Raw genomic sequence first — 22569 nt, forward strand, 5'->3', positions numbered from 1 at the left:
TATTTTATAGTACTAGCCAATAGCCATAACCTCAGGTTACTGTTTCAGCTTAATTGAAGTAGTTATATAGTTATATTATTAAAGGGATAGTTCACCCAAAAATGAAAATTCTGTCAATTAATTGCTCACCCTCATGTCGTTCCAAACCCGTAAGACCTTCGATCAACTTTCAGAACACAAATAAAGATATTTTTTGATGAAATTCGATGGCTCAGGGGGGGCTCCATTGGCAGTTTTTTTATGAACACTTTGAAGGCCCAGAAAGGTATGAAAGACATTGTTAAAATAGTCCATGTGGCTACAGTGGTTCCGTTTGACTACAGTGGTTCAACCTGCGACGAGAATACTTTTTGTGCACCAAAAAAACAAAAACAAAACGACTTTATTCAACAAATTCTTCTCTTCTGTGAGCACTGATGATGCAGGAGCTGGAGTTCTGACATGTTTACAAGCAGAGGAAGACGCACGCTCAACATAAAACAGTTCATAACTATGTCTACAGATTTCGACACAGAAGGTGAATTGCATTTTTTTTTTTTTTTTTTGCACAACCTTACTTATTCGAACCAGAATATACAGAGAACGAACTAAAAGAGATAGAAGAGGCTGCAACACAACTACAGCCACAAGCTTCTGAAAGATAGAGAACAATGGCGAGATGGTGGTGTAGATGTAATCAGTATCAAGCGATGCCTACTGAACAGGAGAGTGTGTGCTGCATGGATTGTGATATTGTCATGCCATTTCTTGAAAGTTTGCTGACGATGAGACGACACATGTATCTTGCTGTATAACAGAGGATCGCGGCTTTCCACACGCATACGTCGTGGTGCTCTTGAGAACGCGTGTCGGAGACTGATACGGAAGAGAAGAAATTGTTGAATAAAGTCTTCGGTTTTTTTTGGCACACAAAAAGTATTCTCGTTGTTTCATAAAATTAAGGTTGAACCACTGTAGTCGCATGGACTAATTTAACAATGTTTTTCCAACCTTTCTGGGCCTTTAAAGTGTTATTTAAATAGCTGTCAATGGAGCCCCTCCATCGGATTTCATAAAAAATATCTTAATTTGTGTTCCGAAGATAAAAAAATGAGGGTGAGTAATTAATGACAGATTTTTTCTTTTTGGGTGAACTATCCCTTTAACTTTAGGGGGCTAGATCAAAATACTATTGACACACTTATTTCTTAGTACTTGCCATAACTTCTGATTATTGTTTGAGCTTTAGTTAAATTGTTATATAGGCAAATGTTGGAGGCTAAGCAGAACTGCTATTTAAATAATGGCAAGCATGCTCAGCCTATTACATGGCATTAGCCATAACCTCTTATTAATGATCAGACTGGCGAGTTTGTTAAATAACTTTGCCACACTGAAAAGACATAACGCGCAGAAACCTTCACGGCACACGCTTATTGGAAACTGACGTTGGGCCGATTGCGTAGGCCTTACAGACATAACGTTGTCAATTTCTACAGTTTTTGCTCTATTTTGCCAAAATTATTTCCAAAAAGAGCAGAAATGTTATGTCACACAGCAACATACAACTGTGTTTCATTTTAGAATGATTCGCTGTTTGAACGAATCAGGTGAGTCAATGATTCAATGACACATTCATGAAGTCAGAGGGCTTTGCAGGCAGCGTAACAGTTTAATGATCTACAGTAAAATAGAGAGAGATTTGTTGATAACTAAGGGGATTAATTACTACTATAGTATTTTCTCACTAGAAATTACATCAAAATTGGAAAAAGTTGGTCAAAAACATACATTTACACAAAAACTGACCACCAAAACTTTCAGACGTCATGTTTATTTATTTTTTGCTCAGCTGTCACAGTATGGAAAGCACAGGACTGTGACATCAATGCTGCCTTCAAAAAATCGATATGAAAGTATCTCAGGAGACAAGAAGGGAAGCTAACATTGTTTCAGGCGTACTTTGATGCCTTGGAATGCATCCTCCGAAGGCAGCATTTTTTTAGTTTTCAGACGCAGCCGAAGTCTCGCATCTCCCAGACCTTCAGACTGACGGCAGAATGTCTGGACTCCATAGCAGCTTTCACTGGCCAAGGACCGGCCAGAGGCTGTCTGACTGACATGTAAACAACCAATCATAGTTCAATTTGTTCTGCATCGTGTTTAGGGGTGTGAAATTGTAAAGTCGATGTCCCTACAATAACAGACAGTGTAAAACTATTTGATGTATTTTAAAGTCTATGCTGCAAACTTTGCATACTTCACATACTTTTGAAAATCCAGCATTCAGCTGATCCTGATAAGCGCTCATTGTGACAGTTGTAAACACAACGGCTTGCTTCTTTGATAAGGGGGTCACCGTTAATAAACACAAAATCCTGTAGAATTCAACCAATCAGATGACGAATCTCCTGAAGTGTTTCCAATTTTTTGTGTGTCATATGCATGAGACGTTCAGCCAACGGTCTGTGGGTGTGCCTTTTTTTCACTTGAGCACTTGCCCCCAAATATGTCTGTGCATGGCCCTGTTTATTTTATTATTAATTATACCATGGTCTGGGTGAATACTCTATTCTGATTGGCTGCAGGGTGTCCATTAAAAAGTGATAATGTACACCTAGGACAGGCGTCCCGTCAATTTGCCTGATGACAGTTCTAAATGATTGCGCTGGCTCAAACTCACTGATCAACTGCTGCGGTCGGGTCGCTGTGGCCACGTTGCTTGGCAACGCCTGTATACGGGAGATATTAAATAGTGCGCTCGACTTAATAAATAAAAACCCTCACGATTTTTACTCTAAAACACATTAAAGTATTATTAATTGATTAAATATTTCTTTCTTTCGTAAGTGACCATGGTATAAGCGGGTTAATGCCCTTCGAGGTGTCCATTGTCAGGTATTAATGGACTCCGCTGCGCGTCGGACGGTTCACGCCTCGCCGCCGTCCATTAATACCTGATAATGGACACCTCGAAGGGCATTAACCCTTACATAATGTCTCCTGGGGTGCCCTTATAATGTTAGTATGGTTTTTACATCAAAAATTGTCATAATTTAGAAATAAAAGGCATAATTTCTAGCCTGATTTTAGCCTCTGATTTGAACGCTCTGTTTGAAGGGGCGTGTCTGTGTGAGACTTCAGTGTAAACGCCCACTGCTGTGATTGGCTGACATGTTCACAAATAGCTAGTATTACATGTGGAATTCTCTCTCTCTCGAAATCTTTTACTAGGCCTACGTTTTTATTATCACTGCTAACGAGATTTATGAATCGTGAAAAGGGTTGATTATAGTTATTTAGATGTATTCCCATCACATGAAAGGTTGCAGTGATGAGTATTGAGCAGATGACAGACAGTTGACAATTGATCACATGAATGAAGTGATGAGATCACATTGCAATGCAATTTCTGCACTCTAACAAAGCAAACATGATGTAAATACAGTTCAGTAAATATGTATTTATACAGTAAATACGATGTAAAGAGCTTTGTTGTGCAGTGTAACAGCTACAGCAATTTGGCAAGTGTCCAGATAAAATCAATTCGACCGTAAGTGGACTGCGAAGTGGACTTCTCAGGTTTTTTCGCCATCTTAAGTGAGATTACAATCCGAAGGGAGCGAACATGTTTAGTTCGGAGGGCACTGCGAACGGCATAGGGAATAAGGGAACATCTATACATCACTTCACAGGAAGTGGAGAGCGAAAGTCACCCAACTGTCATGCAGACCGCGTCACCACTCTGAACTAACCATAGAGCAGAGTCATTGGAAGAGATTTTAAACGGCTCTGAGTTTACGTATGCATTAGAGGATTCATAAATATTGTTATTACAAACTAGTACTTATGAATGGTTAGGGTGATGAATGTTACATTTCAATTAGTCAACTGAATGAATATGCAAACAAATTAAAAGTGTTGATTTTTAAAATTTTTAGTTTATTTACCTCTGGAATGTTTACTATGCAGCTGCAAGTGGGAAAGAAAGCTCACTAGATGAGACCTCTACAATTATTAAGACCATATTAAGAGCACATTTATACATAGTTAACCAAATCAAAATTTATTTTCATATTGAATGACAGTTAGCCTACTGTACAGCCTTAAAATACTTGTATAGTCAATTAAAGTAGTCTATGTAATAAAATAATAGACTAATTCAATGTTTTAATTATTATATTACATACAGTGTTATATAATCTGCGCGACCCAGTCGTTGTCTTTCTTTGATGATGCTGCAGGGCATTCAAATGAACATCTACCCCCGAGCAGTGCTCAGATGAGCAGTGTATGTGAAAATTCCATAGGGAACCTATTTAGCAGGCAAATGCTAATTCTCTTCCAGTTACTATAAGTTGAATAGATTTATGGACACTTTCCAACTTCTTGGTTTGGAAGTAAACTATAGCATAAACTCCCAGATGAGACCATAGCGAACTTCCCAGGTAATTGACCCTTCGCTAAGCCACGCCCGAAAACCGCCACAGGCCAATCGTGGCTTTGCAACCGTAACTAGGCGCGGGAGGTCTGGCAAGCTTTTGAGCGAGAGGGAAACATGCCGCGTTGTGCATATGGATTGTGCAAATCTGATACCCGGTATCCTAAAATTTTGGACGGGGTGGTGGATTTTGTTCCCTTCCCGAAACCTAAAACCCAAGGGGAGAAATGCCGGGCGTCATCTTCATTTATATAGCGCTTTTAACAATGTAGATTGTTCCAAAGCAGCTTTACATTGATAATAGGAAATTAAAAGTAAAGTGTTTTGGCTTTATAGCAGCTCTAGAATAAAGTTATTGTCCAGCTCGTGGATCAAGCAGTGTGATTAAAGGCAAGACGGAGGCTCACTGACATAATTTAACGGTAGCTACTTAAAAATATATTTCAGCATTTTGTTAATCGACGGCCAAACTAGTAACGTTACCCCAATCCGATCGCGACTCTCCCGGTGTTAGTTCTAGTAAAAGTAAAAGGTAGTTAGTAAAAGGAGGGAACATCAGGGGGCTTGCCGGAGATCTCCAAGGAAAAGTTTGGTATGCAAACTTAATCAGTTCATAACAGTAGTCACTAATGTGACCCACGACGTGTGAGCAGTAACGGTAGCCTGGCGCACTACAAATATAAGCGGGAGAATGTTATCATTGCAAAGTGGTCAGGCTAATGTCTTGTGTTTATTCCACGATACATATGGATAAGCTGTTTGATTTATAAATATTAGAATATTTTCACATTTCACTTACCCTGCTGTGCATGCACAAAGCTGTTCCTCAATTTGTGTGTTTCCCATTTGAATATTCAGCGTATAAGGCGGCTGCTGCTTGCGCTGAGACCTAACGTTATAGACTTTAGCTTAAATTTTGATGAAATTATTCTCTAATAGTTTGCATATTATGTCGTGGATATAGCCCTCAAATGCATACTGCAGTCTTGTTCTCTCAAATTTTCACCTGTCCGCTAAAAATGACTAATTATCTCCTTAGGAATGTCTGAAACCAGTGCATAGGCCTACATACTGTAATAGACGTGCCAGGCGCAAAAGCTTGACAGGCGTAGCAACAGTAACTAAGGAGGGCGGGGCTTAGCGAAGGGTCAATTAAGACCATAGACAGTAAAAGAAATGGACACAGCGACCCCATTGGATTCAACGGAGACAAAGTGAAGCCCATTAGAAACTCTTACTTCCTGGGGGTCCAGCGTACTGCGCAGACTCAAACTGAGCTTGACGACGTAGATGTGACGTGAGCAAACCGTCTGTCTTCTAGTAGCTGTGCCAAAGGAAATCTGAATCATTCCCTTCCGAAACTTGCAGAGACGGAGAGCGTGAGTAGGAGCTGTCCATGAGCGAGGAGCAGGAAAAACTTTTAGTAGGTGTTCTGATTAATTACTTTGTCATTTTGCCTCCAGGTCCTCCCGATTGCCCGCGAGCTTCTCCTCCTGTCCATATGGTAATTTCTTACTGTGCGACAGAGAGTCGCGTGGCTATGACGCAATTATTAGCCTACTTTTACAAAAACTGCTTCTACAGGGCCATAACATAAGCTACAAGGTAATGGAGCATTTTATACATTGTCGTGTTTCTTTAGAAATAAATAATGGACAAATGGAGTCTTTAAACGCCTCAGATGTGAAGTTACTCGCTGTCAAAGTGACGCCAAAATGAATGGGAGTCAATGGGATGCTAACTGCAGGTGGGGTTCCGTTAGCCAATGGCGGCGTCCGGGGGTACCTTCAAAATAATACAAATCCCTGCCCCCTTGATTAAGACATGGCATGAACACACTTATTCCGGACCGGTCCTGCGGAGGGCAGCATAGCAAAATACCTTTGCTTTGTTTAGGGAAGTAAAGTAACAAGTCTACAAACTAAATGATTATGTCCGAAATGACTTATGTAAACTGTGTTTTGGTTAAAGACTGTGTTTCCCTGACGATGAAGAAGAAAAGAAAGCGCGCCTCCGCCGTCACTGATCTGGTGTCTGCACGTGCAGGTCTCGTGTTTCCCGTCAAGCACTTTCAGCAAACATTCAGCGACGCAAAGCCCAGGCAGACAGTCGATGAGGAGGGCGCAGTGTTTTTCACCGGGGTGTTGGAGTTCCTTGTGGTCGAGGTCCTGGCTTTAGCTGGACAAGATGCTGTACTTCATCAATCAAATAAGATCACACTGCATCATCTCCCTGGACTGCAGGACAGAAGGAGATACGCAGAGTTGAATGGGACTCTAAAGAGGAGGAAGGAGTCGGTATAGCGACGTAGTTCGCTGTGCTTTTTTCTTAACTGACTGATGCACAAACATTTATTACATCTACAGCATTGTTTTCTCAAGCACACTGTTTAGTGTTCCTTGTGTGTTTTTAAGTTTTGCTTGACATGTCTCTCAAAGCTCTGCTTTACTGCGGTTATTGATATTTATGTTTTTGACTGCAGTCCTTTGCATTAAGGTTGTTTTACACGCGTATTTGTTGCAAATAAACATTTTTGTTGCAGTAGAACACACTTTCTGATATTGGCATCTTTTTAAAATTCAAACAAGATACTTAACTACACAGTTCAGATAAAATATACTTGTCATTGGATTGGTATGACTATTTTAGTGAATGGGTCAGCATAATATAACTAGCTAACAATGACTGGTATTTACAGACAAGGTTTAAGCTAGTCCCAGACAAAAATGCAATTGAGCTGTTTTAACTGAAAGCGACTTGCACTGACATATATTTTAATACATCAGTGCCATGTTTTGTCTAATTGAACTAAGGCTTAATCCTGGCTTAATTTAAGACCGGTCTGTGAAACCGGGCCTATAGGTTTAGGGTTTCATGGTATTTGTAAACAATAAGGATGACCTAAATGGTCCAGTTGCTTAAAAAAAAAAAATTGTATTGTCAAAATATGTATGAACTGTAATTTCTGTCATAATACTAGGCCTGTTCTGTGTTTCTGAAACACTCATGATCCCTAAAATGTTAGAAGACTAAACTGATTCGGAGGGAATAAATTCATTTGTTCGCATAAGTACAAAGAAAGGGGTTTAAGATATGTTCAAATATAAGATGTTTTCAAAAGTCAGTGATTTAAAAGTTGAACATGAACAAGATGCTATACGAACTGAAGTGCTACAGTTACAGATCTTTGCCAACAGGTGGAGCTAGTACCACATCCTGTAGTGAAAAGTGATTGTGACAGTGTCTGGAATAGCATGCAGTATTATGTATACTGTGAACACTGAGCAATTATTATGTTTTACATTTTTTGTTTAGAACACCCAAAGGAGTAATATTTTCTAGTGTGATGGAAAAGCTTTCTTGCATTATTTAAACACACTTCCTATAAATTATTTTTTTTTTTTTTTAATTAATTAAACATGCATCATGATGAGGACGAGGTCATCTGACAAAAGTACTTATTAACTTTTATAGTAATATAATATAATTATAATATTTTTATACCGCTAAAAGACAGTTCTTTTCAGCTGAATTTGGATATTTATATTGGCCCTGTATGTGTTCATTTTCAGGAGACTTAAATCCTTCAGATAATAGGCTACATTTTAATATTGCTTTGGAAAATATAATTGCTTTGTATGTTTTGTGAAAATAGGTTCCTATATGGCCTATATTATTTAGTTAATCCTATGTACTTTCACAATATATTTTTATTCCCATTGTCCATATTTGTATTATTAGCAGACTAAACACTATTTTCTTCTGCTGCTTTCAATCAAACAACTTACATTATCACCCTATTAAGAGGGGGGTGGAAAGACACAAACAAGGCCCGACTTCAAGAATTTCTGAGAAAATGTTTAGCCAAAAGTCTGGGATAACTTTGAATTCTTCTTTTGTCACCACCAATAATAACATTGTGGTTTACTCCTACTCATAAACAGCTGCTATTCAGTGGGATTTATAATGAGGGAATTCAAAAATGGCCGAAAGGGTATGACAGAAATGTTTAGAAAGGAGATGGGAAGATGTTCCCTATTCTAAAGGAGAGAGGGACTCCTCCCCTTATTCACTCTCAATGAATTCTCTCCCAATCCTGCCTACACGTGCCGAGTGCCACGTAGTCCAGTGTAAACCAGTTAAGGCTTTGCTCCTTGCTTCTGAGTAATGGAAACCTGCTGTTTTTGCGTGTTTTTTCAAACTGTGTCGAGTTACAACTTTATTTGGATAGTCTACAAATAGTATAGATGTGTTATATTAGATCATTTATGATTTAAGTTATTTAAAAAGGTTTTATTATAGGAATTGATGGGCAGTCTAATGTTAGATAAAAACATTTGATTCTTGTTTAATATTACATTAGGAATATATAGAGCAAGATCTTCCTCTGTAATGTAGGAACTCGATTAATGGGTTTATGGGTACGTTTACACGACAACGATGTACTAAATGTACTGATAAATGGAAAAGTTTTTCCCTTTCGTTTTTCGTGTACAGATAACAATGTTTTCGAAACGATCCTTTTTCACACGGATCTGCGAAAATGGCTCAAATCCGCTGTATTAATCATGCCAGGCCAGTAGATGGCGATGTCACCTTGTAAGGAAACACTGCGCGCCTATAGACTGAACATGTAATAGTCATGCGCATGCCGTCACCATTTTCACAAATTTACGTTTTTGTTGTTTACACGGATATGATAACGGTATTGTTTTTTTAATCTAGCTTTTACAAGGTTGCGTTTTCAGGCCCCCAAAACTCCGTTATCATGTAAATGAACGGCCAAAAAATGCATAAAATGTTTTCCGTTTGTAGTTGAAAACTGTGTCGTGACAACGACCCTTATGTCAGTTCAAACGTAGGCCTTTTGCAAACTAGCTGCTTCGAAGAGTTTTCCCCCTGTCAGGGGCCGTTTACTCGACACAGTTTTCAACTACAAACGGAAAACTTTTTCTGCGTTTTGGCCGTTCATTTACACCACAACAGCATTTTGGAGACCTAAAAACACTAACTTTTGAAAACGGGTTTTAAAGTGCATGTTTTTGAAAATTATACTTTTAACTTCCTGTGTAAACTACAAAAAAAAGCATGAATTTGTGAAAACGGTGCCGTCACGCACATGCGTATAACGTGTAGGCGCGTAGTGTTTCTTTACAAAATGACAACGCCATCAAACGTTTTTAGTCGTTTTCGCGGATCCGTGTGAACGGTGTTCGTTTTGACAATGTTGTTGTCTGTACATGAAAAATGCGAAGGAAAATCTTTTCTGTTTTTAGTACATCTTTGTCGTGTAAACATACCCATAGTAGCCTGTTTGGCTCCCGTTTGGCTATTTTTTGGAAACCATAAAAACATGTTCTATATTTTATTGTAGGCATTAAAAGTTCGTTCACATTAACCATCGCTCAGGGCGAAAATGTTTTCCGAGCAGATTTCGCTCGTATTCAAGTTGGTCACTCACACGAATGATCCGTGTTGACCAACAGAAAGTGACCTCTGTATGAGCGATGATTCATGTGCCGCTAAAGGCCTACTATTGATAATGGACCATTTTTTATCTGTGAAATTTCTCTAATGTGACCCACAGATATATGATTCACATTGCGTTTTACCTGTGACCACAACCTTTTGGCCGTCCCTGTGTTTTCACCAGACGCTTTTGACTGCATAGCCTATCAATTGAAGAGAAAGCAAGCAACGTGGACTGAGGAACTAGGTTAATTACTTTCATATGTGGTTCTACTGTCTGAGGAAAGCAGGAGCGACCGCTGCCAGAGGAAAGGGAAGCCCAGGCGCTGAACGTACCGGGTGATGTACGAAAAACAAAAAGTGACCCAGTACAGCTGGTTCTGCTCATGTGGCTCTGAGACGACGAGTACAAAGTGTTTTGTGTTTTCTTTCTCAAAAACATGGCAGCTGCACTGGAACGCAAGGCTTTATTAAAACGTTTAAATCTGGCCTTGTGGAACATGAGCAGATATTTAGAGCTTCATTCTTTGAATACCCCACTTCAGTCCTTGTGAAGAAAACCACTTTTATTTATCTCTTTGAATGCGCCAGCCGATCATGGAGGAGGACAGGAATTTAGTGTTTGTTTTATAATATGTGGCCATTTTAAAGTGTTATTGTCATGTAGCGTACTTTACATTCATTTTATTCTTGTCATAGCCTCTAGAACCAAATGCAGCGTTTTCAAACTGCTAAGACTCGCGTACCTCCAAGAAATTTTGGGCAGACGTCCACTTTTGTGCAAAATTAGCCTTGCTGGCACGTTTCAGCTTACGCAAGCGGTTCAGGGAGGTCATAACGTTCATATGTAAGGCCCATTTTTGAGTTCATGTGTGCGTGTCATCGATTTTCTCTAGATCATTATAATAAATCAAACGATTAACTGATACAGTTCTTAACACTCAACTGATTGATGGGTATTTTGATGACACAAGTGGAGAACATATTGCATGGCATGGCTTTAACACATAACATGCTGCAGACCATAAAACAGATTCCTGGATGCTGATTGGTCGATGCAGCTTTCCAGCTCACCAGTTCAATAAAATAAATAACTGTGCAGGTTAGTTTGCATGGAAAGATGTTTTATTTTTTTAGTTTGCTCAAAATAAAACTAAAAATATTTTTTTAATTAATGTTAATATTATTAATAAATTATACATTTTATATTATAATAAAATTGAACATTTTAATATTTAAAAAATATCTTAGATTAATTTAATGTAATTTTTGTTATGTGGTAATTATTTTACACAAGGCCAAACTATATTGTGATATAGTCACCACATTTCCTACCTTATTTCTTAAAGGTATGTTGAGATTTTCTTCATTTGCATTATTTTAACTTTATTTGAACTAAGTTGGGCATCTCCAAGTTGTCCTAAATACATTCACAGAACTGAGGATACAAAATATCATATAATCCTCTATTACTGCTTTAAGCAAATCTTTAGCATGTCTGTCAAGATATGTACCAGACTTTAAGTTAAAATGTGCCCTCTAGTGTCCGCATTATGGAAGTTGACTGCACTCGTGGATGATGAATATAGTCGCTCATCTACCAGAGCTTTCATTTACACTGACTCAGAGCGAAGGCCACAATGAAATATCATCTTTGTAATATACCACGTTCAACGAACCCTTAAATTTAAAGGATTTTCTCTGCTGGTCCACTGAAAAGAGAGGGAAAAAGACTTTGGGAAGCTCTGCAATGTTGGTCCTTGTGGTTGGTCACTGGGTATGAGTGGTTTAAGAGGCTAGACACAGAATTTCAAGACCATTGATTAAGTTCTTCTAACTTGCAATCATGCAAGCCATAGGATGCATTGCTCATGGGAAAGTATAAGGCAGTAGTTGGGTCAGATGTGAGCAGTTGAAGGAAAGAGTGGATCTATGTTGAGGTCTGGGTGGCCCAGGTGCGTTTATGATTGAATGTTATAAACACAGTGCATCATGTGACGAACGTAGAACAGTTTCCAACAAGACATGGAGCTCCTATTGTAACTATAAGCACATGTGATGTTTAAAGTAGCACCTCGTAAACCTGTGAAGGCCCCACACATGACTTTGGTTTCACTTTTCAGAGAAGTGCACAGAAAGTAAGGATTTCGTGAAAGTGATAGGAGGAAAGTAAAAAAACAGATTTTATTTTATGAGCAACAACTTCCCGAACAGACAACATAGTGTAATATGCTTTGCCTACTTTGCAGGCCATATTCTATGAGAACAATGACATGTGGAGACATTTGTGCCAAGAATTTTTGTGAGTAAAAGTGCCTCTTAAAGGTTCATCCAAAAGTCAGACTGAGAGGAATTTGTCTCAACACAACATGAAAACCAAATCTTTCCTCAAACATCTTTTGTTAAGGTTTTTTTTTTTTTTTTTTTCATCTGGACTGTATTCAAAAATATAAATAGTCAGAAATTAACGTAACTAAAAATTAAAATTAAAAAGTCTTTAAACATATTATGGTGTAAGTTTGGATTTATGTATTTATTTATTTATGTAGGCTATTTATTTATTTATAAAATAAATAAAGCAATATGACAACAAAACCTTAAATAAAGAGGGATAATTTAGACTGACATGACTGTATCAGGGTCATTCCATTTGTTTAAAAATATTTAGATTTTTGTTTAAATAAAAATGCGTTTTTAAGTCAAATGGAGTAACCATACTAATAATGCAGGCTAATAATGATTTTAACTTTGAAAAAAATATGTTGGAAAATAATGATGAATAGCTAGGCCTACATGTATTCAAGGAGCAAGTACCCTAAAGTATTGTTTTGTTTTTTAGAAAATGGTAGGCTATATCATTATTTGGTATAGGCTATAATAGGCCTGTACTTAAAAAAAAAGAAAAAAAAAAAAAAAAAACATGGCACATGTTTTTACATAGATTTTTACATAGGTTTCCTTTTTTATTATCGCGAACATCTTTTTCTTAAATTCATTTTATGTGAGCATAAGATTGGGAATGTACTACACCGAGGGAAATTGCAATAAATATTTTTCCACTGATGTAAGAAAAAAAATTCTTTGCATGTTTTCGCCTTATTTTTGAACATGTTGAATCTCACGTTTTGTAGCTTTCATAAGAACCGTTACCGGAGCTTGTATAACAAGAAACTTTAAAAATCAGCTCCTCCTCCCTCTTACACTTGCGCATCAGTTAGTCCAAATGCAGAGCAATAGGAGGTCGCACTGAGATCTCATCTTTCCGTTATGTAAGTCTCACTTTATTTAATTTAATTTATTATTTGTATTATTATTATTATTTTCCAACTAGCTTTATGAAAGCAACTTAGCCCAGTTTCTTGTTCCCCCAATTCAGTTACTGGAACATCGACAAGCAGAAGAACTGGAGAATCCAATTAAATAAAAATGAGTACGAGTTTAATTGACACCTTCATTTACGCCTTTGCGCATGTGTGTTTATTAAGTTGCATTGTACAAACGGGTCATTCTCAGCGTCAGGGCAACACTGGTGCGGCAGCTCTCAGACAAACCATACAATGGCAGCACAACGGCAAACTCTTTAGTATATTAAGTCAAGGCTCTGAGTATCAGCCACCGTTAAAACGAGACGGAAAGAAAGAGGAGACGGAAGCCAGGCCGATAGCCATCGTGCGCAATGATGATGCGGCTACGAGAACCGACGGCTCAGTTTCTTCATCTTCCCCTTCACGAGCCTCCCAGAGCCGCGGGTCCGCGCGTTTGCCGTCAGGTATCGGTGCGCGCGGTGGCGCCTCGAGCTGGTTATCAGGTGGCGATGGAGCGCGCGCCAGAGGATCGCACGGGCGCAGGAATCACACGGATCAGCTGCAAACATCGGTCAACGGCACCAACAGAACCGCGCGGGACGATGAAGTGATGGTCGGAGATGATCCTTACAACCCATACAAGTCTACTGATCCGGACAACCCGTATTATAACTATTATGACACGTACGAGAGACCCCGTCCTGAACAGCGTCCAGGATATGGCACAAGATACTTCCAGCACGGTAAGGACATCTATCTATCTATCTATCTATCTATCTATCTATCTATCTATCTATCTATCTATCTATCTATCTATCTATCTATCTATCTGTATGTCAGTCCATCTATCTATATCTGTGTCTATCTATCTATCGATCTGTCTGTTTGATAATTAAATTGCAGGCTCTGTAAAACAAAAAGTTGCTGCCTTAAATTTTTAAGTACAATCTACTGTTTAAGTCATCTCAACTTAAATTACTTTTAACTAACTTAAAAAAATGAGTTGAATATTGTATAACATAAACAAGTTGAAAATTGCTGAAATTTGATGAGTTAAGCAATGTAAACACATATGTTGTCATAACTAATTGATCATATAATTTTTTACAGTGTGATTATTGAGGATTCAAATCAGGTCGGAAACTTCATAATCTGTCCACCATCTACTGGCTAAAATGAAAACTCTATCACTGGAGCTATATTGAAAACTATAAAGTTAAAAAAGTGTTTAGAAGTCTTGGCAGGACTATCACTGGTGCTTGCTCAAAAAAAAAAAGTGTATGATGTCATCGGATGCACCTCCATTTCAATTGCATAATTACGCGTTTTTAATTCAGTTAAAACTGTCATTTTAAAATAATGACATCTTTGCAGCAAAAAAAAACAAAACAAAAAAACAGGCTATGGTGTTTGCTGGTCAGGGTGGTCTGGTTGCATTGGGTTAAGAGGGTTTTTGGGCATTTGTCAGGTGGCCATGCTGGTTTAAGCTGTTATTTTTATAGTTCTGTGCATTTTCTTGTATCTTTTAATAAAACATTTCAGTGTTTCATAGGTTTTCCTGATCTCGTGGGAGACCCATACTACATTCAAGCGTCCGCCTACGTGCAGAGGGTTCCAATGTACAATCTCAGATGCGCCGCTGAGGAAAACTGCTTGGCGAGGTATTATTACTGAAATAAAACAGAAGAACAGAAGAGAAGGAGAGTTAGTACACTCGCATTCCTCCGAGTGTAACAGATGAGTCATGAGAACCTATTTAAAACCCATGTGGTAGGAACATCCTATAACTCAAACCAGCTCTGTGAGAGGGAAAAAAAATTAAACGAAAGTCCTGCCACGATGGGAAGTGAGAAACTCTGCAAACAAACTTCACATAAAGCTGTTTGCATGGAAAAATGATCACATGCTTGACTGCGAAACACATTACCGGGTCACACAAGAACAGTCTAGTCCAGTAAAAGGAGTGTTTCTTTGGAGACGTGCATCTGTAGTTGTTCCATGTGCACTTGAAATGTGGCCACGGGGCCAAGAAACACATTCTGAAAGCTGTTAGGACAATATGAGAAACTCAAGGAATGTCTGATATTCTGTAACCGCTGGGCTGTTTTTGTTGAGCAGCTCTGCATACAGGTCCAGCGTGAGAGACTACGACACACGCATGTTGCTGAGGTTCCCGCAGCGAGTCAAGAACCAAGGTACCTCCGACTTTCTTCCCAGCAGACCGCGCTACACCTGGGAATGGCACAGCTGCCATCAGTAAGTCTGATTCTGACACCTCCAACCATTTGCAGCATTTTCTGCAGTTTTATCACTTGTGTCTTAAAGGAGTAGTTCACTTTAAAATGAAAATTACCCCATGATTTACTCACCCGCAAGACATTCTAGGTGTATATGACATTCTTCTTTCAGACGAATACAATCAGAGTTATATTAATAAATGTCTAGTTTTGAGCTTCAATCTGTTGGTTGCAATCCACTGCCATTATCAATCCTTTAACTACTGCCATTAACTACTCCTTTAAGTAATGCATCATTTATTTTAATATTACCATTTTAATATTACCCCATGATTTACTCACCCGCAAGCCATTCTAGGTGTATATGACATTCTTCTTTCAGACATACAATCATACAATCGGAGTTATATTAATAAATGTCTAGTTTTGAGCTTGGTTGCAATCCACTGCCATTATCACTCCTTCAGCTCCTGTCATTAACTACTCCTTTAAGTAATGCATCACAGACCACTATTAAGAACTCTAAAGGGAGAAGATATGATGCAGTGAACTGAATTCCTTAGGGAAAAGCAAGATTGTGAAGCTCATTTGCGGCTCTATCATGGTTTGAGTGTTTTATCTGAGGGATATCTCAATCTAGTGCTGGTGGTGCTGTTTTTACAAGGAAAAGGGTCTGTGTTCTTGTCAAAATGAAAACATTTAGCAGAGGCCCGGTATTGCTGCTTATACTTCGGTTGAGTCAGTAATAGCTCACTGCATAGTTTCATCATGAAGTAAGCCGTGTCTCACCACCAACTACGGCGTACATTTGGACAAGCTCCAGTGTATACAATGACTTTAGGTCTTGCGCATAAATGGGGCGTAAAGTCTGTGGGCTGATTTGCATTTATTTGACGTGTCATAATATGATCGTTTTCTGCTTTTCTTGCCTGTTATTTATTTATTTATTACTGTCTTCTTTACACTGGGGCTATTGAATCATCCAATATGACTATATTAAGTGTGTGTTTTTTTGGCTATGCTGCAGTTTTCCCGATCGATTTAAAGGAATCATTCACCAAAAAATTACCCATTTTGAATCTTTTACTCAGTCAAACCCTGTATACCAGTCTTTATTCTGTGAAACATAAAAAGAAAGATTTTGAAGAATGTACAGGTTGCTTTATTCCATACAATTACAATGAAGCGACTGGAGCTTTCAAGCTGCAAACATGATGCAAAACACCATAAATTAGTCTTGATACCATTTGTGTAGCAATGACTGATTTCTGAATTGATTGTTCTTTTGAGTTGGATCAATTCAATGAATCATTGATTCAGTTCACGAATCACTGTGTAATCCAGTTCACAAAAACAGTCTGAAAGATCTGTTCACAAATCTGAATTATTAATATGTTTTAATCCGACGCCAGCACTGCATTGTCACGAAGGTTTAAGCATTGCCAATTTAAATATTCAAGTGCAAGAAGACGCGAAAGGGAACACAATTTGTTACTCTCACATCCGAAACGGACATTCTCTCCCAGAAAGCCTCAGACAGCACGCGAATCCTGAATTGAGCTCTCTTTCCTTCTTGCTCTTGAACGGACAAAAAAATCCTGTCTTGGCAAGTATCCTAGTCGGTTATGTCTTAAGTGAACGTAAACAGTTGAGAAATAAAACGCATACGTTACACTATATTCGATCCTGGCATTAGCTCTTAAAGTGACAGTAGCCTAATAAACCTGCTGCTATCTGTGATTTTATTGTTAATCAAACAACAAAGGACAAAGAAAAAATCACTCACTGCTCTTGACTCAATAACTTTTGTCACTTTAATAAGGATTCATCTTTTTAATTTATACAGTAAAGATTATGCAGTGTTATTTTACATTTGATTAATCGTAATTTCTGTAGGCTACCCGAAAACTATTGTTAGACCTACCTGAAAAGCACTGTTTATTTCACTTGTATATTTGTTCTGCTGTATTTATTTGTGCTATGGATTATTTGTTCTATTTAATTCTGTTTACTTGTCTTTAATAATGTTTTGAATTTATATTAGTTAGGCTAGTAGTTTTAGCTGTGGTAGCCTGTAATAGAGAATTGTGAATTTTGTCATAACCAAAATTTTGGTTTCATGGCCGGTAAAAAAACTATTTATGGGCGGTAAATTTTCTTAAGTCACTGGCAATTGGCAGGTATGGCAAAAAGTTAGTTTTAGGCCCTGCCTATAGGCCAACTATGCAAAATTGGAATGTCGCATAAAACATTTGCGAATAAAGCACCATTTCATCCCATGTGTTCAAGAGAACAAAATCGTTTCTTCCTGGGAAATTGGCGCAATATATCTGTAATAAAAATAGTTGCTGCAATCGAGGAAGCCACTTCTCTTTTTCCTACATAATAAATGACTTTCGCCTCAGAGAGCGAAGATGAAACGCAACAAATGCTGTTATGTTATTTTGTGTTCGAATGCCTGGTGTCTGGGAACGCAATCGTGTGATGTGCTTCTGGCAGGTCAATATACCAAAGCATTATTTTGATGACGGACTTTGGCTCAGAAAATTTGCATACAAATAGATGGATGGAAACATTAGCTAATGATCTGGTAGCAGTGATTCTCAAATTTCAGTGTGTTCCTCATACAAAGCTATTGAATGGCTTAAGAAGCTTTTATGGTGCTTTTGCAGCATTTTTGAAGTCCCCATTTATTGTAACTGCTTGGAAAAACGCATGAAAAACTGTCCTAAAATGATCTTTTTGAAAAGAAAAAAAAAAACATCATGAAAAAGTAAAAGTAAATCATGTGAACTGTCCTTTTAACAATTTCACTGGCTCCACTGAAACTATTTGAGGTGAACTAAGCATATTCTGGCGTGGTGTAAATTCTTGCTCACACATTGGCCATGAAGTCCATCTGGAAAGGCTCCACATGACATTCCTCTCTGACTGAAACTCTGATACATGTCCCAGTGTTAAGGAAATTCATCAATAGGATTAAAGCATTGAAAATGAATGGCAGGCATTCTTAGCCGATTAACTAGCCCACTTATCAATGCGATTCCCAGAGACAGGCAAAATTTGATATGCACCAGTTGAAAGTCATGCATGATGATAACCTGATATATTTTGCTGTCTCTATAGGCACTACCACAGCATGGACGAGTTCAGCCATTATGACCTGCTGGACGCCACTTCTCAGAGAAGAGTAGCAGAGGGACACAAGGCCAGTTTCTGTCTTGAGGACACGTCCTGTGACTACGGCTACTACCGACGATACGCCTGCACCTCCCACACTCAGGTCACGCTCATTTATTAAAGTCGGCATGAAACGAAAGTTGCGATAGTCTTTTCTTCCCTATTGTGACATATATTCAGTTTCTGGAACAAGAAAAAATGTGGGGCAGGACTTGATTTTGTCCACCTGGAATTGATTGGATGGTTGTGGTTTGCTATTGGTCGATCTCATGTGAGTGACAGGTTGCCCCGCCCTCACGCCAGTAAACACTTCATCAGAGAAGAAAAGAGATGAGCTGCAAGAGGGAGGGGAAGATATTTTGATTAAAGATTACGAGGCACATGAAAAGTAATGATGTGCATCAAGAATTGTCCATTTTGATATCATGGTAACTTTAAAGTCATTATTTATGTATATATTATATTTCTATGACTGAAGTGAAACCTCAAATGTGATGGATTTGGAGCACTCAGTTTTGGTAGCAACTCTATTAATTATAAAGATAGTTCTTCTCATGAAAAGCACAGCAGACTCAACTCATTTCCCCTCCCTCTTGCAGCGACATCTCTTCTCTTCTCTGAAGGTGGAGCAACCTGTCACTCACATGAGATCAACCAATAGCAAACCCAACCATCCAATCAATTCCCCATGGACGAAATCAAGTTCAGCCTAAATTTTTTCTTTTTTGAGAAGATGGATATACATCATAATAGAGAAGAAAAGACTATCGCAACTTCAGTTTCAGGTCGTTTTTCGATTCTTTAACCTTACTATAGCAGTACCATGGTCCAATGATGGCATGATATGGTAATACCATGGTACTTTGTGCTTATGAATAATATATCTTGGTTTTTCCATTATACTTCAAGGTACATCAAATAACGGTAGCACTTTTTTTTTTACAGTCCTGTTCCACATGTACATACTATGTACTTATTATAGTGATTACAATAACTGTATAATACACTATGCACTAACCCTGAACCTACCCTTAAACCTAACTGTAACCCATAGTTACCCTATATTACCCAGTATTTCTTAGGTAAGAACGCTGTAAGTACACGCAAGTGCACGTACTGTAAAATAAAGTGCAACCCAAATAACATACCTTTACCATTTTACATGTCTGTGTGCTGAAAGTATACTGTTGTTGTTGGTCCAGGGTCTGAGTCCAGGGTGTTACGACACTTACAATGCCGACATCGACTGCCAATGGATAGATATTACCGATGTGAAACCTGGAAACTACATCCTCAAGGTTTATGGCCTTAATCGAATTAAGAGTTATTGTATTCAAGAAATATCTTGTTCCTGAGTTCCAGCCTTTTTTTCCCTTTCTGGTTTAGGTTAGTGTAAATCCCAGTTACCAGGTGCCGGAGTCGGACTACAGTAACAATGTTGTGCGCTGTGATGTACGTTACACCGGAAACTACGCTTATGTTTCAGGATGTCATATTTCGCAGTGAGTATACCTTAAGTAATTCGAATGACTGGGGCAACTGCATCTAGTTAAATGTAACGTATTCATGTTTTTGGTTTATTTCAGGTATTAAGAATCTACAAAATAATCCCAAGGAATAGGAAATGGTAGTTTGATGATAAAAACCTGCGACAAAGTGAACAGATAAATGGACAGCGGTCACGGGCCACTTTCCTGTTTGTGAGAGCCAATAATCAGCAGGGCATTTTAGTGTTGACTATGCCATACAATATAAAAACCTGACGCATAAATACAGTTTTAAAGTGAATTGCATTATTAATTTTTTTGTTTTTGTTTTGTTGCTTTGAATTTATTAAGCAAAAACAATGTTTTTATAAGTGTCCAGGGTCATATTGTGCTGGATTCCTCCTAAAAACTGGATAAAATGTTGGTTATTTTTCCAGAATCCGCCACAGTTTGATACCACACATTCCCCAAATCATTACGCATCATTCTCTCAGATTGATCAAATATAAAAATGAAACCTTCAGATGTTGATCCACATTGTTGTTGTTTTTTACCTAAAATGTGCTTTTTTGTGTGCTAGAAGGATGCTTTAGTTGTGTATTCTAAGTAGATATTTATATACAGATACTCATATTACTGCAACACATTTTATATATGAAATGAAAATTACTTGAATAAACTTCACACTCAGCCTCATTAAGTGAATTTGTCTTATTTGTATTCTGACTTGGTATTCTCACATTATGATAATTAACAAACCACAGGTGGTTAAATTATGGCCTGGTTTCACAAACAGGGCTTAGATTAAGGCAGGATTAGGCCTTAGTTCAATTAGGACATTTAAGTAGCTTTTATAAACGTGCCTTAGAAAAAAAACATTAGTGTGCATCTTGAGACAAAACAATGGCACTGATGTATTTTAAATTATCTCAGTGTGCAAGGCGTTTTCAGTTAAAACAGCTCAAACATGCATTTTAGTCTTGGACTAGCTTAAGCCTCCTCAGAAACCGGGGTTTAGTGTGCTGTTGTGTTATTTTTGTAACATTATGGGATGTGTCTGAATACAGTTTTGTGTGATTTATTTATTTTTCTAAAAATGTATATATTTTGTCACGACCTGTCAGGCCTAGGAAGAGGAGATGGTGGATATAATCATAGCCATATAACTTTAATAATAAACCAAAAACAAATTATACAATCCAAAATGGCAGGAGTAGACAAACATAACAGCTTTGGCTTAAACACAAAGACAATACTGGACAGTGAGTAGAACTAAACTGAGGGCTTAAATACACAGGAGAAAACAAACTAAACAAGAAACAGGTGAACAAAGCAATCAATAACCATGCCAAACTAGGGCTGTGTTTAAAATAGCACCATATACCCTCATTCACTATTCCCTACATTGGTCCACTAATATAGTTCACTTGAAAGAGTGAATGAAAACGAGTGAGTGAATTCGGACACTGAGAGCGCCTGTGCTTGCTGTTTAATAATCATTTAAAACTTAGCAAACTGGCAGCTGCAGTAGTAATGAAAAGATTTATCTTGAACTCTGTCATGGGAACTATGTATAAACCTTAATTAAACAATTTAATAATCAATTAAAAAGGAATGTATACCTGTATGATATTACGCTGGAGCAGCGGTTTGGAAAATGGATGGATGGATGATTCAGCTGCGGGCGACATCTTCTGGTCGGATACGTGAAATTACCATTTTCACATTTCCGGATTTCTCAGAAGCGGAAGTCGTCATAGTTTGGTACAATTCTATAGCGGTGAATGAGAGAATACATTAAATATATTTTTTGTGTTCTCATTTGCTCAAATAGCAAAAGAAAAACTCCACAATAGTCTTTTCACAACTTTCAAAAAGAGGAAAAAAATAGAGAGAGAGATTGATAACGGCAGTCAGAAGAGAAAAAAGATGTTAACTTTTACCTTCACTCCCACAGAAGCTGTTTTAGAAACACCCTCACAGCAGCGTTAACTAGTAGTAAAAGGTAATATAATACAAAGTATAGTGTTATAAATGTTCATTGATTTTAAATATATATATATATTATTTATATATATATATACAGTATATATATATATATAAAAATCTTTGCAAGATTTACGCTGTTGATGACCGCAAAAATTTGTGAAAAACATCACAGTCTGTGAAAAGGGTCCATTCATTCGATGTGCAACTCTCACAGTGCATGATGGGTATTTTCTAGCCGTTGAGTGTACACCTTGTTTTATACAGTCTATGGTGCACTATGGCTGCATCCAAAATCTCATACTTCCCTACTAGGGGTGAAAAACAGTATGTGACAAAAGAAGTATGTCTGAATTCACGGTACTCATAAAAGAGTAGGCAAAAAGTACACGGATGACGTACTACTTCCGGCGATATTCTGAAGTGTGCATATGGACTCTTTAGGCTGGATCCCAAATGGCACACTTCATGTGGACTCACGGTCT

The 22569-nt window shown here is 38.0% G+C and overlaps 1 protein-coding gene across 1 annotated transcript; it reads left to right on the forward strand.

The window, feature by feature from the left end:
- Positions 1 to 13090: 13090 nt before the first annotated feature.
- loxa (lysyl oxidase a) lies at positions 13091 to 21970 on the forward strand. Its single transcript, XM_084105230.1, has 8 exons — positions 13091 to 13158; positions 13266 to 13937; positions 14747 to 14855; positions 15313 to 15450; positions 18558 to 18714; positions 19814 to 19909; positions 19998 to 20113; positions 20198 to 21970. The coding sequence occupies exons 2-8, from the start codon at positions 13316 to 13318 to the stop codon at positions 20202 to 20204; spliced, it is 1245 nt and encodes a 414-aa protein (XP_083961356.1). The 5' UTR covers positions 13091 to 13158; positions 13266 to 13315; the 3' UTR covers positions 20205 to 21970.
- The last annotated feature ends 599 nt before the right edge of the window (positions 21971 to 22569 follow it).

The sequence above is a fragment of the Abramis brama genome (genome assembly GCF_963993115.1).
Source record: "Abramis brama genome assembly, chromosome: 25".
Lineage (NCBI taxonomy): Eukaryota > Metazoa > Chordata > Actinopteri > Cypriniformes > Leuciscidae > Abramis > Abramis brama.

Excerpts from the sequence above, each read along its gene's own strand:
- loxa (XM_084105230.1), top strand. The coding sequence starts at position 13,316 with ATGAGTACGAGTTTAATTGACACCTTCATTTACGCCTTTGCGCATGTG. Across the intron at positions 18,715-19,813 it reads CCTGCACCTCCCACACTCAG|GGTCTGAGTCCAGGGTGTTA; the intron begins GTCACGCTCATT and ends TTGTTGGTCCAG. Across the intron at positions 19,910-19,997 it reads CTGGAAACTACATCCTCAAG|GTTAGTGTAAATCCCAGTTA; the intron begins GTTTATGGCCTT and ends TTTCTGGTTTAG.